The sequence below is a fragment of the Clupea harengus genome, chromosome 6, assembly GCF_900700415.2.
Source record: "Clupea harengus chromosome 6, Ch_v2.0.2, whole genome shotgun sequence".
Classification (NCBI taxonomy): Eukaryota; Metazoa; Chordata; class Actinopteri; order Clupeiformes; family Clupeidae; genus Clupea; species Clupea harengus.
In genome coordinates this window covers 30,320,432-30,340,851 of record NC_045157.1, presented here as the reverse complement: position 1 = coordinate 30,340,851, position 20,420 = coordinate 30,320,432, and the positions used below count along the sequence as shown (strand labels likewise).

The window sequence follows — 20,420 nt, the reverse complement described above, 5'->3', positions numbered from 1 at the left end:
TAAAGCAGCCCCCCCACCCCCACCCCCACCCCTCTGAGGGTGCTGGTGCGCCTCATCTAGCAGCCGTCACCTGGAGGTCTGTGGTGTCCGATGTTTGATGGCAGGTGGGCTGCTCGGGCGTCGCAGGCGTCCCAGGCCATAGGGCACTGGAGCAGGAGATTCAGCAGGGAAGGCCCCCCCCTGTCCTGGTGCTGACAGACACGCAAGGCCTCCCGCATTCTCCAATCCCCAGCAGCACTCCACCAGGTGTCTGGATGGGGGGTGATGGTGCTGGTCAGAGGGGAGGGGGGAGGAGGGGGGGGGGGGGCTTTGGGAGTTGAGCAATGCTTGCGCTGTACAGCATGAAATCAACTTCATTGCTCTGTGGCTGGGGATTTGGGATTAATTCCAGGTATCACATAAACACGTCTCATGCGCATGGAAATTGATCACACATGTTCCGTTTCCTGTGTGTGGACAGAAATAGCTCGCTTGGTCGATTTGGTATCACGAATTGCCCACCAGTTGACTTTTGTTAGACTGTCAACAGGAAAGGCATTCCTAATGACCTCTCTGTCTGGAATTTTAATACAAGTCAGTCCCGGCATTGTTTGGGAGGAGGAATTAAGTTTCAGTTGATTTTCGGAATGCTTTTTAGCCTCATTGAAACTCATGGTCCGGACAGACTTGAGCACAGACTGGGAGATGTGAAAGATGTGAGGGGTCTCACGGAACACACCAGAAGGTTGATGGGAGGGCTTCACATGTTGACCCACGCATGCCACAACTGCTTTCTGTTAGCGTAAACATGAGTTATTACCCCGCACAGACGCGCGGTTTCTATAGGAGGCTTTTTGGCCGAGGGGTCTGCCACACACATTTACGGCGCACTCGCTCACCCTGCCTTTGAGCACGCATGGCCCCAGCGCGAGCAAAACATTGCTTCTTGTTTCCATCCCACCAGAACCCAGTCAAGCCAAAATTCCTGCTTAATTTGCATTCCTCTCAGGAAGGCTCCCTCTCTCTCTCTGGGGTATCCATCATCATCATCATCATCACTGTCACTGTCCCGCGGTGGTGTGGAGGGCTTCTGCGGTCCGACAAAAATGGTCTTGTTATGCTCCACTCTCACCCCAGCAGCCCAGTCATCCACACAGACACGGGGTTCCAGGAATTCTTTTCACCGGCGTACCTTTGGCGCTTTTAAGTCCGTTCAAATCAGATTGCAACAAATTGCGTCCAGCGCACAAACTCCTGACCCTGTTGACAGGTCACTCCCTCCGGAGGGGAGAGAGTGTTGGTGAAGAGGGAGGGGGTTCTCTGCAGGCAGCGGAGTCCTAGGCCTGGGCAGATTACGCTGGCACTCCACATAATTAAAAGGAGATTAGATATGTTTTGAGGGCCTCAGTGACATTGCGAGGGGTGGCTGCTGACCGCACTCAAGCCATTTGTCATATTGATGATATTGTTGCGTTTTTTTTTCTTCCCCTTCTTTTGTCGCTTGTTTTTTCTTCTTCTTTTCATTCCCAGTCTTAACACTGTGTCTTTGTTTGAGGGAAATGATCTCAGCACTAATGAGAAAGCAAGCAGTTTTTTTTTTCTGTCTGGGGGAGGCTGAAGAATAAACAGGATATAAAAACCATTCGGCCATTTGCAGTAATACAATTCTGGGGTTATCATTTATATTCCACATTGTTGCTGTGTTATGAAATGGTTTCCTGGTACTAACACTTTAACACGTCCACGATGTTTATCGAATGAGTAGCACTGAAAGGATTTCCGTTCGTGACTGACCTCCACACACACACACACACACAGAATGTGCGGATGTTGTTGAGGAGTTTGTTTCCTCTCTGTCCTCCCAGGCATGACGATACCTGACGAGGACGGTGATGGCGGCTCAACCAGCAAGTACTGCCTGGTGGCGATTGGAAGACTTCAGGTATGCACGAGGTCATCACTTGATGTTCTCTCCCCCCCCGTGTGTGTGTGTGTGTGAGTCTCTGTGTGTGTGTGTGTGTGTGTGTGTGTGTGTGTGTGTGTGTGTGTGTGTGTGTGTGTGTGTGTGTGTGTGTGTGTGAGTCTCTGTGTGTGAGTCTCTGTCTGTCTGTGAGTCTCTGTCTGTCTGTGAGTCTCTGTGTGTGTGTGTGAGTCTCTGTGTGTGTGTGTGAGTCTCTGTGTGTGTGTGTGAGTGTGTGTGAGTCTGTGTGTGTGTGTGTGTGTGTGTGTGTGTGTGTGAGTCTCTGTCTGTGTGAGTCTCTGTCTGTGTGTCTGTGTGTGTGTGTCTCTGCGTGTGTGTCTCTGTCTGTGTGTCTCTGTGTGTGTGTGTGTGTGTGTGTGTGTGTCTCTGTCTGTGTGTCTCTGTCTGTGTCTCTGTCTGTGTGTGTGTGTGTGTGTGTGAGTCTCTGCGTGTGTGTCTCTGTCTGTCTGTCTGTCTGTGTGTCTCTGTCTCTGTGTGTGTGTGTGTGTGTGTGTCACTTAGGTGTAGGGATGGGTATCGTTTGGTTTTTATCCGATACCGGTACATAACCGATACTTTTAAAACAATACCGGTGCCTAAACAGTGCCGGAACCGATACTTTTATATAAAAAAAATTTTTTTTAAGAAAGGCTTTATTGCCAAATATATGAACTGTTTAAAGTAGATTATATATAAATAAATACAAAACACTTTTTAACTTAAAACTTAAATAATATATGAACTGTTAACAAAAGTTTAGACTATACTTAAATAAATACAAATAAATACAAAACACACACACAGACTCTGTACACACACTACAGCTTCAATACTTCAGCAATTCTTTTGTTCAATACATTTTTTTTTCTTCAAATTGAACAATATATTAACTGTTTAAAGTATATTATAAATATAAATACATACAAAACACTTGGCTTCAAACTACAGCTTCAAACTTTTTAACTTCAAACTATGAACATTATATTAACTGTAAACAACAGTTTATAGTATACTTAAATAAATAAATATAAATAAATACAAAAAACAGCTTCAAACTTCTTTTGCAAAAATATGAGCATATTTGCCTTTGGAGTCAAAAATGTATTATTTTGTTTGCATTTATTTCATGAAATTTCACCATTTTATGATTTGTTTATACCTATCTTTTCTATCTTGTTTATGGTTAATCTTGTTACTTGAACACACTGAGTACGAGAAAATGTGTACTGCCCCTTTAAGAGACTACCGTAGGCTAAGTGTAGCTGTCATCATATTTTTCAGTCTTCGGTTGCTGATCTGCCGTTGACTCTTGCCTTCTCTCCCCTCTTTTCACGCAATTGTTTTGTTGCATTTGCTGCACGTCGCGATGTTTGAATATTTTTGTGCGAAATACAGCCACACTTTTGACCGTTTACCTTTCGGTATTTTCTCTGTTAAAAGGTTGATGGCTAGTTCTGTTTGTGCTTGCTCTGTGAAATGCTGCCTGCTCTTCACCGTCATAAGACTGTTGCCATGAAAACACCAATGAGCGTGAGTGACACAGGACAAAGTTTACATTGGGAGCTGGGGCAGTTTTACATGTGCCCCGCGGAATCTGCCTAGCAACCGTTTTCAATTGGCTCAAGCACCGAAATGAAGCACCGAAATCTGCGTTGCATTTCGGTCCGGGTAGGTACCGGTTGTATTGGAACCGGTTCTATATTGGTACCGGTTCTCGGTACCCAACCCTACTTAGGTGCAGTGTAAATCCAGCAGGAGTTGAGCAGGTATGTCATGTGTGTGCTGCATCTGGCCATAAAAGGCGCAGCCTGGCGGAGGTGTGTGTGTGTGCGTGTGATGATGAAAGCCCACAGGGTCACATGTTGGCGTGCGCTGAACCTTTGGCCTGGGGAGGGCAGATGCAGTTGAGGGACGGGGGGGATTTGAACCAGGAGCCGCAGAGGTCAGCAGATCGTCAGGATCACTCCTGGCAGATTAGCCTAATGGATGAGACACGGGGGACGTGTAGCAGCTAGCTCCAATCACTCCTCCTCCTCCTCCTCCTCCTCCTCCTCACCGATCGAGAGGGACATCTTTACAGCCACCTGTAGAGTTTATATGGGGAGCACTAAACCTCCACCTTAAAATCACATGGAAACTCATTCAATTCAGCTGTTACAAACTCCAGTTGGCAACTACGCTCATAACCAAAGTCCATTTGTCTCTAACTTAAATGTGTGCAGTAGACATGTTTGTCCGTATGAAAGAAGCTATGTGGATGGGTGTGCCAGGGGACACCAGCTTAGCTCCAAAAACTTCCCAATAACAAACTAAATAAACCAAAAGGTGCACCATTCCAAAATATATCCAAACCTAGAAAAGAAAAGGAAATCCAATGGTCCAAAATGGTACAGTGAAAAACACTCAGGGTACGGTGAGCCAGCCATCACTCTGAATCGTCTTCAATTAGTGCTGCTTTAGAGCGTTATAAAGCTAGCCCTACAGGTAACCCAGAAGCAAGGTGACACCCCCTCGTGGATGAGGTGTTTTCGTGAAGGCAACACACCTTGACTCAATGGTGCATGAACTCCTTTTAGTGACTCAGAAAGAGAATGTGGATTGTGTGTGAGCGTGAGCGTTTGTCTCCCTCTCCCTCGTCCACACACAGGTCACCAGCTCTTTTAGTGACTCAGAAAGAGAATGTGGATTGTGTGTGAGCGTGAGCGTGTGCGTTTGTCTCCCTCTCCCTCGTCCACACACACACAGGTCACCAGCTCGCCCGTCTCCATGGACATGAACGGCCTGTCCGTCCCCACGGAGTTCCTCTCCCGCCACAACTCAGACGGCATCATCACCTTCGTGGACCCCCGCTGCATCAACGTGATTGGGTACCAGCCACAGGTTGGTTTTTTGGCTCTCTGAGGCCCCAGGGCCGAGTGCACTCATCCTGTCGTAAGCCTTGTCATAGCCCTCCTCTTGCCCTTCTCTGCACCCCAGCAGAAGCCTTAAGCTCATCACCTCGCCTCCAGTTGTCAGAGCAGAAACACCTGATGTTGTTACAGCCTTGTTGGCGTCTTGTGGCTCTGCTCTGCCCTTCTTCTGACCCTGGGATCTAGATCTTAATGAGTGTGTTTGGCTGTGTGAGCAGGCATGGTTGATCTAGATCTTAATGAGTGTGTTTGGCTGTGTGAGCAGGCATGGTTGCCTGTTTTCTGTGTGCGTACAATGGCTTTATACTGTATGTGCCAACCATGACTTTCAATTGCTTTTAAAGGATCTGCTTGGGAAAGATATTCTGGAATTCTCCCACCCAGAGGACCAGAGCCACTTGCGGGAAAGCTTTCAGCAGGTATGTGTGTGTGTGTGTGTGTGTGTGTGTGTGTGTGTGTGTTTACCTTTGTTTGTGTGGGTACACCTTTAAGTGTCTGCACAAGTGTTTGTCATTGCGTTGGTTTGTGCCCTCTTGAGTTAATGTGCTTATGCACCGTTGTAAATGCATGCCTGTCTGTGTGTGTGCACCTTTTGTGTGTGCTGCCATCTTGGCCTGATATCCTCACACAATCGTCTGGGTCTCTGGCAGCCCCGCAGCAATAAAGAGCCTCTTTGTCATCGTCCTGAAAGCTCTCTGTTATTACAGAACTCTCATCCGCATTGTCCTGGCCTTATCTGGCCGTCTCCAGTAATGAAGCTCGTTGGCTGAACTGACTGACACACGCTGTTGGATCTCCACACTCCCACTCTCCTTTCCTCCCCTCTCTCCTCTGGCCCTCCAGAGCCGTTCTTCAAAGGTCACAGAGCTTCACTCTGCGCTGGCCTGGCCTGGCCTTCCCGCCTCTTGATCCGCTCTCCTGCCAGGCCCAGGGTGAGTGCTGAGGCCCAGGGCGGTGCGGAGGAATGCTCTCCACCTCTCTCTGCTTGCTGGTTCAACGCCCCATGACCGCGGGTGCACGATGTTCCTGCAAACTAAAAAAAAACAAAAGCACAGACACAGTTACAGGAAAGGTTGGGAGTCACAGGGAGGGCTGGGTACGGGAGCCTTGCAGTGCCAACTGTACGCTGCTGTCAGGAAACCTCCTGGCTCTTCCCCATCGTCAGCCTCCTGGCTCTTCCCCATCGTCAGCCTCGGGTAAATGAAACCAAATGAAGCGGCGAGTCCACCATCTTGCAAACACACACACAGACATGTACACCTGATCTCTGAGTGCCATCATAACTCAAGACGTGAGACTATCTTCAGCCGAGCCCGTCACTTAATTAAGAGTAAGTGCCTGTGCCTCTTGGTGTGCAGAAGGACGGGAGTGTTATTGTTGGCTCCGGGCTCCGCTATGAGTCGAGACATGAATAACATTAAGTATCAGAGGCTTGCAAAAGCAGGCAGCTTCGGTGTCAGCACATTAAACCATTTGCCTCTCGAAGAACACCGGGGTAGTTTGTGCCATCACATTCACCTCGCGCATAAAAGAAAAACCAAAAAAGGCACAAGGTTAGGATGGGGTTTGTGGGGTTGCCGGCCCTACCCAGCTGTTGATGTGATCCCGAGCCCAGAGTTGTTGACTGAAGGAAAGGGAGAGGCGGTGAAATAACGCCTCAGGGCCTGTGCCCATCCTTCTGTGCTTCACTTCCCGGGGAAGGAATCCTCTTGCCCCTTAGGCGGCAGAAGCGCGTCGCCTGGGTCGCCAACAATAACACCCGTCGACGCACAGCCTGTCCGCTGTCTGAACAACCCCATGTTGTTGTGCTGTGCCTGCTACCTCTGGTTCCCATTTAAAAAATTCCCCCAACTTTGAGGTGTGGTACTCCAACTGGTTTACATTAGGAAGCCCATCCCGCAGATTCTTTGTTTCGACAAAGATAAGGCTTTTAAAAAAAAAAGAATTCTTCTTAATGCACCACTTAATGCACCCCTTCCAGTCCCTCTTCACTAACTCTGAGCGGCGACACCTCGGATTCAGATGGAAACCATAACGCCTGTCAGCAGAGTGACAGCAGAAATGATACTATGGAAGGAATGTGTAAGTTGGAGAGAAAGAAGGCCAATCTTCTGGGCTGGGAGTCTGCCAAATGTCTCACTCCAGCAGCAGTGTAGTGAGCCAAGGGCCCCTGTGCTCCGCTCTTATGTGGACATGAAGGCATCTTTGCAATGCATCTTTATCTCTCTCTCCCTCACACACACACACACACACACACACACACACACACACACGCAGACATTGTTCATGCACGCACTCTGCCCAGCTCATTATCTGCAGGCTTATGTGAGTGCCTCCTATATATTTAATGGAGACGCAGGGAGACAGCAGTTATGCAACTGTGACTATCTCGGCCTCCTCACCCTGTCATTAGCACTTGCATTCCTCACAAGACACAGAATTATCTCAGCCCTGGAGTGAGTGAGAACTTTTGGCTTTATTCAAAAACGTGAAAAGGGCTTCATCGTTTTGTGCTGGTAATTGGTAGCTGAAATTGTTGTGTCGAAATGTTTTGGAAAATAAGTGCAGCTACACACCGTCTTGTGAATTGCCATCACGTAATTGTGTAGCGTGGCTCTTTCCCACGATTCTGTCCAAGCAGATGGGGCCATTCACATTTGTCCTCTCTCTCTCTATGCTTGCCACGTCGCTTGCCACGTTCAAACACTCTTCTCCTCTTCACTATGAATTTCTTAATACTCTAGGGCTCTGAGTTAAGACGCTGCCAAAAGTGCATGTATTCTGGTGATACTGAGCTCAGGCAGATGTTCTCCCCGTTCCGCTCGCAGGTGGTGAAGCTAAAAGGCCAGGTGCTGTCGGTGATGTACCGCTTCCGCATGAAGAACCGTGAGTGGATGCTGATCCGGACCAGCAGCTTCACCTTCCAGAACCCCTACTCGGACGAGATCGAGTACATCATCTGCACCAACACCAACGTCAAGTACGTTCCCTTCCCTTCCCTTCCCTCACTCATTCAAGTGCGCCGACACACACTGCACAACTGCGCTCCGTACCAGGCCGCCAGTACTGGCCGAACAAAACGTACACGAAAGCACGTTTGCGTGAATGAGTCACAGTAAAGCTTGTAAATGAATGCCAATAAAGCAAACATTTTTGTCGTCTGACAGGAATCAGAAGCGTCAGCTCGTCAATAAGAGAGCCCCACAAACTAACTAACTATCTCTGTCTGCGTTGGTAATTAAGTGCAGTTTACTGTAAGCCTGGGGACAGCATTTAAGCTGCCAAGGAAGGACATTTTGATGTGGTTTATAGAATGCAGGCATTGGCTTTTTTTTTTTTTTTTGACAGGCTGTTTTAAAATGCCAAATAATATTTGCCTAGTTTTTGATTTACGTCTTGTTAATAAGGTGGGGGGAAAAAAAGCGCGCCTGGCTCGAGTTCTGCTCTAACTCCCAGCCCCTGTGCCTCCACCCGCCTCAGCCCCGTCTCCATCTCTCGTGTGTTTCTCAAAGGCTGTGTTTGTTTACTTAGGTCCCTCTGGTCCCTGGCTAGATGGATAGTCGCTCCCTGTTACTGCTGGAGTTCAGGCAGACCCTGAACCTCACAGAAGAGGCAGGACAGTTAAGGTCACTGGCTGTCTAGGCCCTACATGTCATACAAATGCTCTCTCTCGCTCGCTCACTCTCTCCCTTTCTCTGCCAACAGTCATGAGTAACCCCAGCAGCATCAGACACACTTACTTGAGGCATTAGGTGAGCGATTACAGTTGGCTTAGTGTAACCACTTCAGCACTAAGGACACTGCAGCGGTGTTATTTCACAGAGCAAGTCAGGTTCTACCAGTAGGGGGCAGTTCAGTGTCTTCTGTGTGGTTTGTTCCACCCGGTGGGAGAAACTGAGACGGGGAACGGCTCTGTACACCCTCATCGTCAGAAGAAGATGTGCCGCTCGGCACAGCTGTCGTACAGTGAAGGGACAGTGCGTACATTACTCAATGTAAACGTCCCACTTTTCAAAACACTGGATCGTGTAGATACCCGCCCTGCGTCTAACTAGTCGAGCGCTGATGTATGTTTTTACGGCGGTACCTGGAACAAGCACTGGCGTCTCCCCTGCCAGAAGCCCCACTAATGACTTGTGATTGAGGCAATAAGCCACCCCCCCCCTCCGCCTCCCACAGCATGACTGGAATGCCAGCGCACTTTAGGGCTGCAATGAGGGCCTGAGAGAACCTCAGGTGGCTGCTCTTCTGATTTAGAGCTCCGCAGTGAAGAATTAAAGCTCTTTCATCAGAACCTCCACGAGGGTGTGAATGATGCGTTTGGCCTTTCGGGGGAAGGCTGAGGCAGGTACGCAACAGGAGCTCCGCGTCTGGCTGCTCCCCCTCAATGTGCGTGGGGATTGGAGGAGTACGTGTGGGCAGGGTCAGGGTGTGTGTGTGTGTGTGTGCAGCGCGGGACGTGGCGGAGGGGATGTAAATCAGAGGCTGGACAGGAAGCGGGGGGGAATCGAGCAGGGTTTGGGATTGCTTTGCCTAGAGGAGAGCAGCGGATCCTCCCGACCCCCACCACAAGTTCAGGGGGCGATATGTCACGGCAGCCCGCTCGTCTTTTCGATGCGCTGCCGGTCTGATTCGGTCCGTGTCTGCGTAATGAAAGGCCACCGAGCCTCAGGGTTGCGTCTGGCAAGTTTATGTATGTCAGACACACGACGTGGAGCGCTCTGCTAGCTGGTGATCATTTTTTTTTACCCTGTCTTCCTCTTCGCACGGTGCTCGCGCTTTGGGACGATCGAAAGTTAATTTGTAACACCCTTGGCACAAGGCGGACTTTATCGAACCCATAGTTCGGGTGAGATGTATGGGGACAGAGGAATTTTGACCCTGATGAGTTTTATGGAGCTGTCGTGGAGAGCAGCCAAGGTGGCCCGGGGATGAAAACAGCAGCGTTAGTCTGGACGGCTGCCAGTGAGTCAGGGCCTCTGCAAGACTCAAATAATCAACCCGCAAAAACAAACAGGCACCAGACACTACAGGGATAAATCTATACCCCAAACATCTCTATTTAGATGTTTGGATTTTGGCACACAGTAAAATAATAGAGTTTATCATATTACAAAAAACCAAGTCGTAAACACATCAGCACATGTGGGCCTGAGGGTTGTTTCATCTCCAGCCATTTGTCGAACCTTTAGTCTCTTCTTTTGGGAGGGACTTTCGAAAACATGTCTCATATCCACATATTTTCACCTCTGTTTGTGGAGACACACTGCTGTCGGTTCGAAAGGGAGGCTTGAAAGCTAGACCAGCTGTGTCCACAGTTTAGTGTACTTCATGTCCTGGATAAAGTGCCTCTGTGTTGATGTTTGCGGTATTGATTTAAGAGATGGACATCTTATCATGAGTCATGAAAGCCAGGCCATTGTTTTACCTCACAGCACCAGCAAGATGATCCTTTCTTGTGTAGAAAAGTTTGAATTTTGCCCAAACTACAAGAAAATCCCATTTTGTAAGCATTTTTGGATGTTTTCATGGTTGAGTGTGTTTTTTTTTTTTTTTTATTTTTTTTTTCGTCTGGTACTGCTGCTCCTAAAACTTTAATGTTTAAGTATGCTGGAGACATACTGCAGGGAGAAATTGGGTATGAAAATAGTTTACACACACATAATTTACTCGTCTTAACTGCTGGAAACTGATAGCGATGGCAAATCATTTCAGCACACTTCCAGACTATGTCCATAAACCCGAGTTATTTAGAGCAGAAATCCCCTGCTTGGACCGTCTCCGCCTCATCCATTTAAAGAGGGACCTGTGGAGGCCAGTAAAGTGGCTCCCAAATGCCACCTGGTTAGCACTGCTCACCAGGCTCCTGGCTCCTGTGTACACACACACACACACACACACACACACACACACACACACAACAATATACACATACACAAATATGTACCCATAGAAAATGTCAACTGTATACTTGTTAACCAGTATACATGCTGGTTTCTATTTCCATGTAATGCATAATGGACTCATGACCCTCCACATGCACAGTCCCACATGCACTCACTCACTCTCTGACAGACCTCCATAAAAACAAAACAAAACAATATCCAAACAGGCACAGCAAGTACAAAGTAACACACACCTTCACATGCTCACCCATACAGGTGGAGAGATAAAACATCCACTTTCAAAAACACACACACACACACACACACACACACACACACACACACACACACACACACACACACAGCCCTGGGGCTGTCATCGGCCATGTGTGGGCAGCAGCAAATAGCCTCGCTCATTATCATGACAACAGCAATGGCTCCAGCAGCCGGAGGAAGGAGGGGGGAGTCAGTGGCAATGATTAAGCCATTCTTCATCTGTATCGACTCCCCTAATGTAGATGAAGTTGGGAGCCCGCTCGCTCATGCTCGCGCTCACGCTCAGACAGGAACAACAAATTATAAACTCCAGCATACCGGGCCGAGATGAAAAGACATTTCTTTTCTTTCTCAGCCCCTCTACTTTTTCGCCTCCTAATGGTTTTTCAGGCATGTGTATTCTAGGGTTGTGTTTGCATGAGGCAGTGTGAGTGCAGTTCCTGTGGAAACTTGGACTCAGTCGTATTTTGAGACTCGGCCTGTTTTTTCTTCACTTATCAAAGTTCAAATATGGTTCAGTGTCTTGGGTGTTATCCATCTCACTCTGCTGTTGGTTCAGGTGACCAAGGCTGCACCCGGCTCTCTCTCGCTCTCTCTCGCTCTCTCTCGCTCTCTTTCGTCTGGCACAAGAACAGTAAACCCGTCTCCTTTCTCTCTCTCTTTCTTTCTTTCCTTCCTTCTTTCTTTCTCTCTCTCTCTCTCTCTGTGTGTGTGTGTGTGTGTGTGTGTGTGTGTGTGTGTGTGTGTGTGTGTGTGTGTGTGTGTGTGTGTGTGTGTGTGTGTGTGTGTGTGTGTGTGTGTGTTCACACACACGCGCACAAATGTGTCAGGATGAAGGCTAAGCACTTATTGACATGAAAGGCTTTTTGGAGTATTTTCCATCATTTAAGCGTTTTTTTATTTCAGTGGCCAGTTCCTTTTTGAAGTGGCCCTCCCTCGCATGCAGTGGTGGTAGTAGCGTAAGTGGATGTTGGTGACTCACATGAGGTCGCCCATCAGGGGCCGATGCCCATATACATAGTGGCAGGAGCACATCAAGCAAGAGGGGAAAGGCAGCGGCTTTGCACTTTCCATGAATCCGTAATGGCGTTCAATTAGTTTTCCTGTCATAGCTTTGGAGTGGGCATATTTCAGCATGTAAACAGCCAGTAACTCAACCTGGGGCCGGTGTGGAGGGGCCCGTGGTCTCCGGTCAGGGATCAGAAAAGCCCATTTGCAGGAGACGTTTAGTTTGGTTGGAGAGACCCACCTCCACATGGAGACTTCATTACGGAGAACTCCTGGATGTCCACCGGTCTTACAGGGATGCCAGTGTCCTAGTGGGTTTTTTTTTTCCCCTCAAGTAGACAAACAGGAACGGACTGGAGGTCCCTCCTGAGGAAGCCATGCCTGCCTGCCTCCCTCCACCAGAAACACAGGAGCATTTTGCTATGTCCAGATGTAAAAAAAAAAAAAAAGATCTCCTCGTTTTAGTAAACAGGAAATTTCAGCTTTGAGTTTTTTCGAAAAAGTCTCTGCAGGAAATCACCACAAGGCCCTTCAAAAAATTTCGTCTGAATGAAATTGTCCAGTTGGAAAGCGGACGGTCTAGAAAGGGCTTCAAGTCTCTGCGTCTCCATCAGTTGTGTTTATTTCCACCTCCATTAAAATAACCATGCATGAAATTGAAACCTCTGTAAACACTGCAGTTAGACGCAACTCTGCTTAACTCATCCCATTCTGGATGCAGCTTTGTGATCCAGCTGATGTGTGTTTACCCGCAGGATGGATTGAGTTTGGCTCGATGGCACACTGTTGGAGCTGATCGTGTCATTTGGCTTTGATGTTAGGGGGGGGGGGGGGGGGGGGGGGTCATTGCGTGCTTGAGTGCTGACTGTGGTGTGTGTGTGTGTGTGTGTGTGTGCAAATAGGGTGGTGGTGTGTCTGATCAGGACTCTGGCTCTCTCCCTTCTGTGTGTGTTGCAGGCAGCTCCAGCAGCAGCAGCAGGCCGAGCTGGAGGTCCATCAGAGGGAAGGCCTGACCGCCTACGATCTCTCCCAGGCAAGCCCCGCCCAGAACGCCTGCCATCTCACACACTCACCCCTCGACACGAGGAAATGATCCCGTTCCACACATTTCCATACATAGACCACCATTTAACATTTGGAAGCCGTCCTTGGTCACCTTGTTGTAGTGTGCTCTGACCTGGTGTTTCTCCCTCCGCAGGTGCCCGTCCCGAGTGTGCCCGCGGGCGTGCACGAGACCGGAAAGGCCATTGACAAAACCGAGGCCATGTTCTCCCAGGAGAGGGACCCCCGCTTCGCTGACATGTACTCCGGGATCTCTGGATGTATGTGCATTGCACCGTGGAAATGTGACCTCTTGTAGCTTCTGTTGCATGCTGTTGTGTGTAGTCGTGTATTGAAGATTCAATCTAATCTAATGTAAAATATGTAGAATTATGGTGTCAGGTGAAAATTCACACTCAAGTTTACTTCGGATTCCGGAGTTGTGTAAAAGTATATCTTTATTCAATATGCTTATCGGGCTCACTCATGTCTTGGCAGAAAGCAAAGTTAAACAGGTTTATATAGGTTGAAGGTTGAAGTTGGCGTTCTCTGACGCCAAAGCACTAAGGCAGCAGAGATATCCACTTCCGAGGACATCTTGCTATCCTATGCTTTTTGCAACTTAATGTAGGAAAGAAGGACTACTAGTTCTCATCAGCTCTCACTTACACACACACACAGAATGTACATTTTTAAGCACACATACAGAGACAGAAAAGTCAGCACTTAAGAATCAAAGACGTACAGAAACAGATAAGCCATGTTTCAGCGCACAAAGGCATATGATTAACACACATACATGCCTGATTATAGTCAGAGTTTCACAATTCTTCTATCGTACGGTGTTACGTAAGCTTGGCTGAATATGGTTCTTGGGATTTTGTGTGGTTCTGAGGGGTGGTAGGTATGCTCTGATCCAGTAAATGAACCCTTTTAATTCTTCTTAATGTGTTGCTCCCCCTGCTGTGTCTCCAGGTGTGGTGGTGATGTCTGTGAAGTGTGCCTGTGAAGGCGTCCAAATAGCATGTGATTCACAGCACTTTTCTCCCCTCAGCTGATAAGAAGATGATGGTCCCATCATCCACAGCAGGGAGCCAGCAGATCTACTCCCAGGGAAGCCCCTTTCAGCCAGGCCACTCTGGAAAGAGCTTCAGGTGAGAGTGTGTGTGTGTGTGTGTGTGTGTGTGTGTGTGTGTGTGTGTGTGTGTGTGTGTGTGTGTGTGTGTGTGTGTGTGTGTGTGTGTGTGTGTCTGTCTTGACTGTTTGAGAGGCTTATGTCCTTGAAACCAGAGCAATCTTTTGTAAATTGTGTGGATCCTAGCTAATGATGTCAGCCTGTGTTATTCACGCATGACATTGGGCATCTGCGTTGCAGCTCGTCGGTGATCCACGTGCCGGGAGTCAACGACATCCAACCGTCTGCGTCCGCCGGGCAGAACCTAGCCCAGATCTCCAGACAGCTCAATCCCGGCCAGGTGTCCTGGACAGGGAACAGACCTCCTTTCTCAGGCCAGGTGAGGTTCGAGTGGCAGGCTCCACTGCGTGACTGCATTCGTGCGGCCCGGACTTGAGCATTGGAATTCCCTGTATGCCTGTTTGGAGCCGATTAGCCTAATTAGCATCTGTAATGGAAACATAACCTCGTTACGGTGTATCGTGTTCCAGAAGTGTGTGTGTGGGGGGGGGGAGAGTGAGCGGAGAGCTTGACGTGCTAAAACTTGCATACTCTAGTGTTTATATGAACTCTTTAATGACACTCATCTGTCTCTCTTTCTTTCTCTCTTCCCACCCTCCCCCCTTTCCATCCCTCTTCATCTCTCTCTCCCCTCTCCTCTCTCCCTCTCTCCAGCAACTCCCTGCACAGTCTAGCAAGGCCCAGTCATCTCCGTTTGGCATCGGCTCCAGCCACAGCTACCAGGCTGACCCGTCCTCCTACAGCCCTCTGTCCAGCCCGGCCACATCCTCCCCCAGTGGCAATGCCTACTCCAACCTGGCCAATCGCAGCACAGCCTTCGGTGAGACCCCACCTTCTGTGACAATTTACTCACCTCCAACAATTTACTCACCTCCAAACGCATGGCGGTTTGCTCACACTTCAGATCAGGTTAATTCCCTGTCAGACTACCTGCCACCAGGTCAAATAGCTCATTATGGGGCCCTGTCTTTCAGCATTGACACAAGCACACAGTACCGACACTAAACCCTGTTCACATATCAAACGAAGGCATGGTCATATTTGCATCCATGTACCCCAGACCCAATCATTTCCTCATGTCTGTGGAGGCATGCCAGTCTTATGCTGAGGATTCATGAAATGCACACGTGTGTGTGTGTGCGTTTGTGTGAATGAGGGCCATATGAGTGTGACGCTGGGGGCCGGTACAGCTGGGGGGCCCAGGGAGGAGAGGGAGCAGCAGGGAGCCCACAATGCCGTGCTGGAGCTCCAGCTGGCACGAGGAGGTTTTTAATCAGCGTGCCGTGCGTGGTACCTCAGCACTTCAAAAGAGGACCGAAATCTGGTTTCCATACATTTTCTGCTGCGCCAAGTGGGGCATTAATCACCCAGATCATAAGTACGTTTGACAGTTTAAAAAAAAAATTACAATTACACAACTGCTTGAAATTCCTTAGACCTAATCCACAATCCATCTGTGTAGGTTGTGGAGACATTTTTTTTTTCCCTGCATATGTATATGCGTGCACTGAAACGCTTAAGTGAGGATTATGTCAATGCTCAGTTCTTGAGCAACATAAAGGGACGTCCTCTGAAAGCCAAGGCACCCCCAACCATTCACCCCCTCCTGGGGCTACAGGGCATCTGTGTTGCGCTGCGACTCCATTTGCTTTCTCCAGGAACTTTGCCTATGGCAGAACGAGAGTCCTCCCACTCCCCAGTATGATTAATGCAGCCTGTTTGATAAGTCATTTGGTCTCAAAAAGGTGGCATTAAAAGTGCCTGTGTGCTCGTGCCCTGTGCCAGATAGCCAAGCTTTGAGATGCTCCCTGGAAACCCTGAAGGTTTGCGCCAGCTGCTCGCAAATGAAGCCGTCGGCCAGCCTCATGTCCAGATAATTCTCTTTTAATACGTTGTCATTAGCCACACGAAACATTTCCGTCTCGTCTCTCTCTCCCATGCGGCGTGCTTTTGGAACACGTGAGGTGAGACTTCAAAACATTGGCACTCCGCTATCAATGGCTCATTTTTTTTTTGTCTCACTCTGCTAATAGTTGGTGAGAAAAGCAAGCTCCTCTGTCGTCTTTAGGTTGTAAATGTGATTCTTAAGGTGAAGGATCTCCATCTCCAGCAGTGATGCTTTTTCGTCCACTTCAAACGTGGTTTTCTTTTTTTAAATCTTGTTTTCTGGAAAGCTCTTTGTAACAGAACTGGTTAAACATTCATTACCTGATTCTCAGCAACCGACATGACACACACACACACACACACATACACACACATACACACACACACACACACACACACACACACACACTTATTGTGAAATAAGTTCCCATCTGAAGTTCCTTTGGAAGGTTTTTAGGCAGTTGTAAGGTTCCCTTAGCAGCATGCGTAATGCATTGACATGGACACTGTAAATCACCATGTATTAATTGCAACCCAAAGAAAGTTCCCCTTGCTCTGCTGTGGTACACAGTATCCACTGTGACTGAGGAACACGTGGGACTTACGGGTCCCCGCTGGATTGACTCAGGAGTGGGGAACATGGCTTGCATTTTCACACAGTGAGGTGAAGGTAGGGGGGGAAATGGCCATGAGCGAAGTTCTGCACCAGTATCTCCTCTGCCAGGAAGGAGCCCGTGGGCACGAGACGTGGGCATGAGACGTGGGCATGAGACGTGGGCACGAACGAGACGTGGGCACGAGACACACAGAGCATCTCAGAGAGACTCCCTCAGCCTACGCACATATCCTGCCCCACAGCCCGTCAGCTCACCACATCGGCTCTCATTTCTCTCCGGAAGTGCAGCGTCTGTGAAGGTTACAGTCGCTACCGGCGACAGCATGTCAGATGCGTTCCCTGTCACGTTCCGTCGGCTCCCAGGAAATGTCAGAAGTTTGAGCGCCGCTGCAGCACACCTCAGCGGGGGGTCGCGAGCGAGCGAAGAGATGCTCCCTGAGCACCTAGTTCTGAGCAGAGTCTGCCATCAAAGCCTCCAACCCCTTTTAGTCAGTCTCACAGCCTATTAACATTTGGATGCAGAATGTACTTCCATTGTTCGGTGTCACAGTCGGCCATTTTGACTCTTTGATCTGGAGGCTAAATGGAGTGTAATGGGTGTGTGTGTGCTGAACTCCGTGGTGATTCCTCTCACCGGTGTGGGTGTCTTTCTGCATTCTGTGGGGGGCATTTTCTTCAGCAGATGTGGCGGCAGAGGGCAACCAGAGTGGAGGGCAGTTCCAGGGCCGGCCGTCGGAGGTGTGGTCCCAGTGGCAGAGCCAGCACCACGGGCAGCAAGGGGGAGAGCAGCACCCCCACCCCCAGCCCAGCCAGACGGAGGTGTTTCAGGTAAGCACCAAGTGCAACCAATGTATTTTAGTGTCATCTGTTAGCTTAACTGGAGACATGGTTAAACATTCACACATTTCTGCTGCTCTCTCTCTAACCCTGTGCCCTTCTGGGATTGCAGGATATGTTGCCAATGGCCGGAGATCCCACACAGGGCACAGCCAATTACAACATTGAAGATTTTGCAGACTTGGGCATGTTCCCTCCATTTTCTGAGTAAGGATTGGGGTCCAGGCGAACAGAACTCTGCGCTTTTCTTCGTTTGTTTGTTCGATTTACCTTTTTTTTTTTTTTTTTTGTTGTGTGTGGCTCTCATCTCATGTCATGTCAACTCACCAGTAAAGTTAACAGCACTCCTCAGCAGGGATGTGTGGATGCATCCCCTGGTCTTCACCTCTTCACCCTGCAGGCACTGAGGCTGGATCTCTCAACTCACACACCCACACAGGGACACTCAGGCACTCACTCTCTCTTTCTCTCTCCCCCTCTCCCCCTCTCCTGAGGGCTATCTCAGTGGCAAAGATGGCTATTTCACAGATATAGTCAACAGATGCCATTTTTTTTTTTTTTATATGTATGTTCACATATATTTGATGGCTACTTCTCAGAGTCTTTATATGGAAAAGAAGGGAATTTTCCATTGGTATTTTTTTTTTCCATGCACTTCACTTTAACGTTGCCAAACCTTGCCAGGCTCAGTGACACAGGACATGCTGATCTAGGTCTCCCTCCGCAGCACCAGCACACGTGACTCTTCTCGTGTCAAAAGATATCGTACCATATATGTAGTGATGTCCATAACCTAGCTAAACTAATAACAGTGTAGAAGAAATCTCGTGTAAAATTTCCACACAAAAAAAATGAAAATTGAAAAAAAATGAAAAGGATACATAAAGGTAACTGATACAAAATGACAAAATTAACATTTTCAAAGAAGTCGCAAAACATTACAGCTTGAAGTGCACTTCATTTAAGCTAATATCACCAGCCTCCAGTGTTTTCGGAAAGGAGAACCGCCATACAGTCAAAGCGTTGCGCAATATGTATTCTTGTGGCTGCCGCAATTATTTGTTACTTTTACCTTTTCAAGTAATAACATAGACTTTATGGTCTAATACTTTTACATGAAAGATTGTATTATGTCGCAGAGAGTCTAATGGGAGGACGTTGAAGTGAAGAAAATTCTTTTGCTAAATCAAAATGATGTTTTTTGTAAATAATGTGATTTAGATTTTTTTTGGGTCAAATTGTGTTTTCTTTCACATACACAGCAAATATACATATTTGTGTAGGTTTAATTTCATTGTGTGTAATGTGAGTGGTACATATTTAACTATTGGTATTTAGTTAGCTTGTTAATTGTACATTGCGTTTAGACTTGTATAAATTGTGTAAATGTGCTCCATTATTTTTGTGTAACTTTAAACAAAACTGTGCTTGTGACAATAAATTTTCATTGGTTATGTGGCTTTGAAAATAATCTGCTCCGGTCGTTGTGCTTTTACAGAGATTTTCAACACTTTTCCCATAGCATTCTGTTGAAAACTGGCAATCATACTGTTCTTTGCATTCAAAAGTCACTCACTGTGTGATGCCATGATGGCTGAATTCTTGAAACACCTCTCTGTAGTCCCTGGGAAGTGTGTGTGTCTGTGTGTGTGTGTGTGTGTGTGTGTGTGTGTGTCGACCCCTGTAGACTGTTAAAAGGTGTGAGGAGGGGGCTCTTCCTGACTGGAAGTGGGCTGTGCTGCGTAAAGCACTGAGCGATGCATACTCCCAGCATGCTAGCAGCACGGGCGTTCCTCGCTCCAGCCCAGACGCCAACCCATCAGCACTGATATGGATCTGTTTTCTTAAAGGAGGATCCCATTTACTTAACCCCTAACTCTTAAACTATTGCAGTTAAAACCATTCAAGTCAACTGTTCCCACTGCCCTGGCCCCCGTGCTTGTGGTCCTAAGCTGAGCCAATGCTCATCATAAAAAGTTATTTACTTAGCAAATAGGCTTACTTCTCACATCAAAAGCTTAGCGGTGCCAAACGAGATAATGTAGATTTTTAAATGGAACTCCAAAAGCCTTTCTACATTTGAATGAAAGGAATGTTGTTTTTGCTCACAAATACCCATGTTCTCCCCTTTCATGGGAAGATAATTACATGAATTAAGCCGTCATGACGAGTAACACCCGAGGTCCAGCCCAATCTCTCATGTTTTCCATTCAAGTGGTGATGCCTTGTCTTTCTCTCCTCTGGGGGGGTGTAGTTTGATTCTGAATAGTTCATTAAGGATGGGGGCTGTATATCCCCACTTAGTACTGACACTGACACTGATGGACTGCGTGCGGAGCTTGATCGAGAACACCGTTTGCGGACCTTCCTCCCCTGCTGCTGTAGTTCAGACTGCCTCCGAGTCAGTCATCACGCCCGCCCGCCCGTCACGTCTGATTGTTAGTGGTCACCCTATGTTTACACGAGAGCTGTGGATGGGAGTGTTTTAAATGGTGCATAAAGGACTTGTCATCCTTGTGGCTCCACAGTTCCATGCTCTGCAATCAATCTGGTTGAAATGTGAAACGCTATCGGTGGCAGAGCCTCAGGTGCCTTGACGAGGGGTTTCATATTGTTTTTCAGAAGAATCAAACCACCTTTTTTTTTTTAATTGGTAATAAATACCTGCCCTTTTCATGTCAGAAAACCAGTGATGAGATTTCTGCTTTGAGACGTGCCTGACCAGGTTGCAGGTCACATATTATGATTTATATTATAGTGTAAATGACCAGAATCCTTAAAAGAATCTGTGATGAAAGGTGAGAAGTGAGTATACAGTGCTATCTCA

General features: G+C 47.9%; 1 protein-coding gene and 1 long non-coding RNA gene across 4 annotated transcripts in view; both read left to right on the top strand.

Annotated features, from left to right (window-relative positions):
• arnt2 (aryl-hydrocarbon receptor nuclear translocator 2) overlaps positions 1-19,064 on the top strand; it is a 40,675-nt gene extending 21,611 nt beyond the window's left edge. For all 3 annotated transcript variants that reach the window (XM_031569724.1, XM_031569722.1, XM_042708106.1), the window contains 11 exons: positions 1,845-1,921; positions 4,685-4,819; positions 5,193-5,267; positions 7,677-7,828; positions 12,975-13,050; positions 13,216-13,339; positions 14,113-14,212; positions 14,434-14,572; positions 14,908-15,073; positions 17,439-17,584; positions 17,706-19,064. In XM_031569724.1, the coding sequence (XP_031425584.1) occupies positions 1,845-1,921; positions 4,685-4,819; positions 5,193-5,267; positions 7,677-7,828; positions 12,975-13,050; positions 13,216-13,339; positions 14,113-14,212; positions 14,434-14,572; positions 14,908-15,073; positions 17,439-17,584; positions 17,706-17,804 (1,289 nt within the window). In that variant the 3' untranslated portion in view covers positions 17,805-19,064. The remainder of the gene's footprint in view (positions 1-1,844; positions 1,922-4,684; positions 4,820-5,192; positions 5,268-7,676; positions 7,829-12,974; positions 13,051-13,215; positions 13,340-14,112; positions 14,213-14,433; positions 14,573-14,907; positions 15,074-17,438; positions 17,585-17,705) is intronic.
• Positions 2,432-4,294, top strand: LOC122132975. Its single transcript, XR_006152469.1, has 2 exons — positions 2,432-2,461; positions 3,675-4,294. It is a non-coding gene; the product is annotated as an uncharacterized LOC122132975 (long non-coding RNA).
• Positions 19,065-20,420: the final 1,356 nt, after the last annotated feature.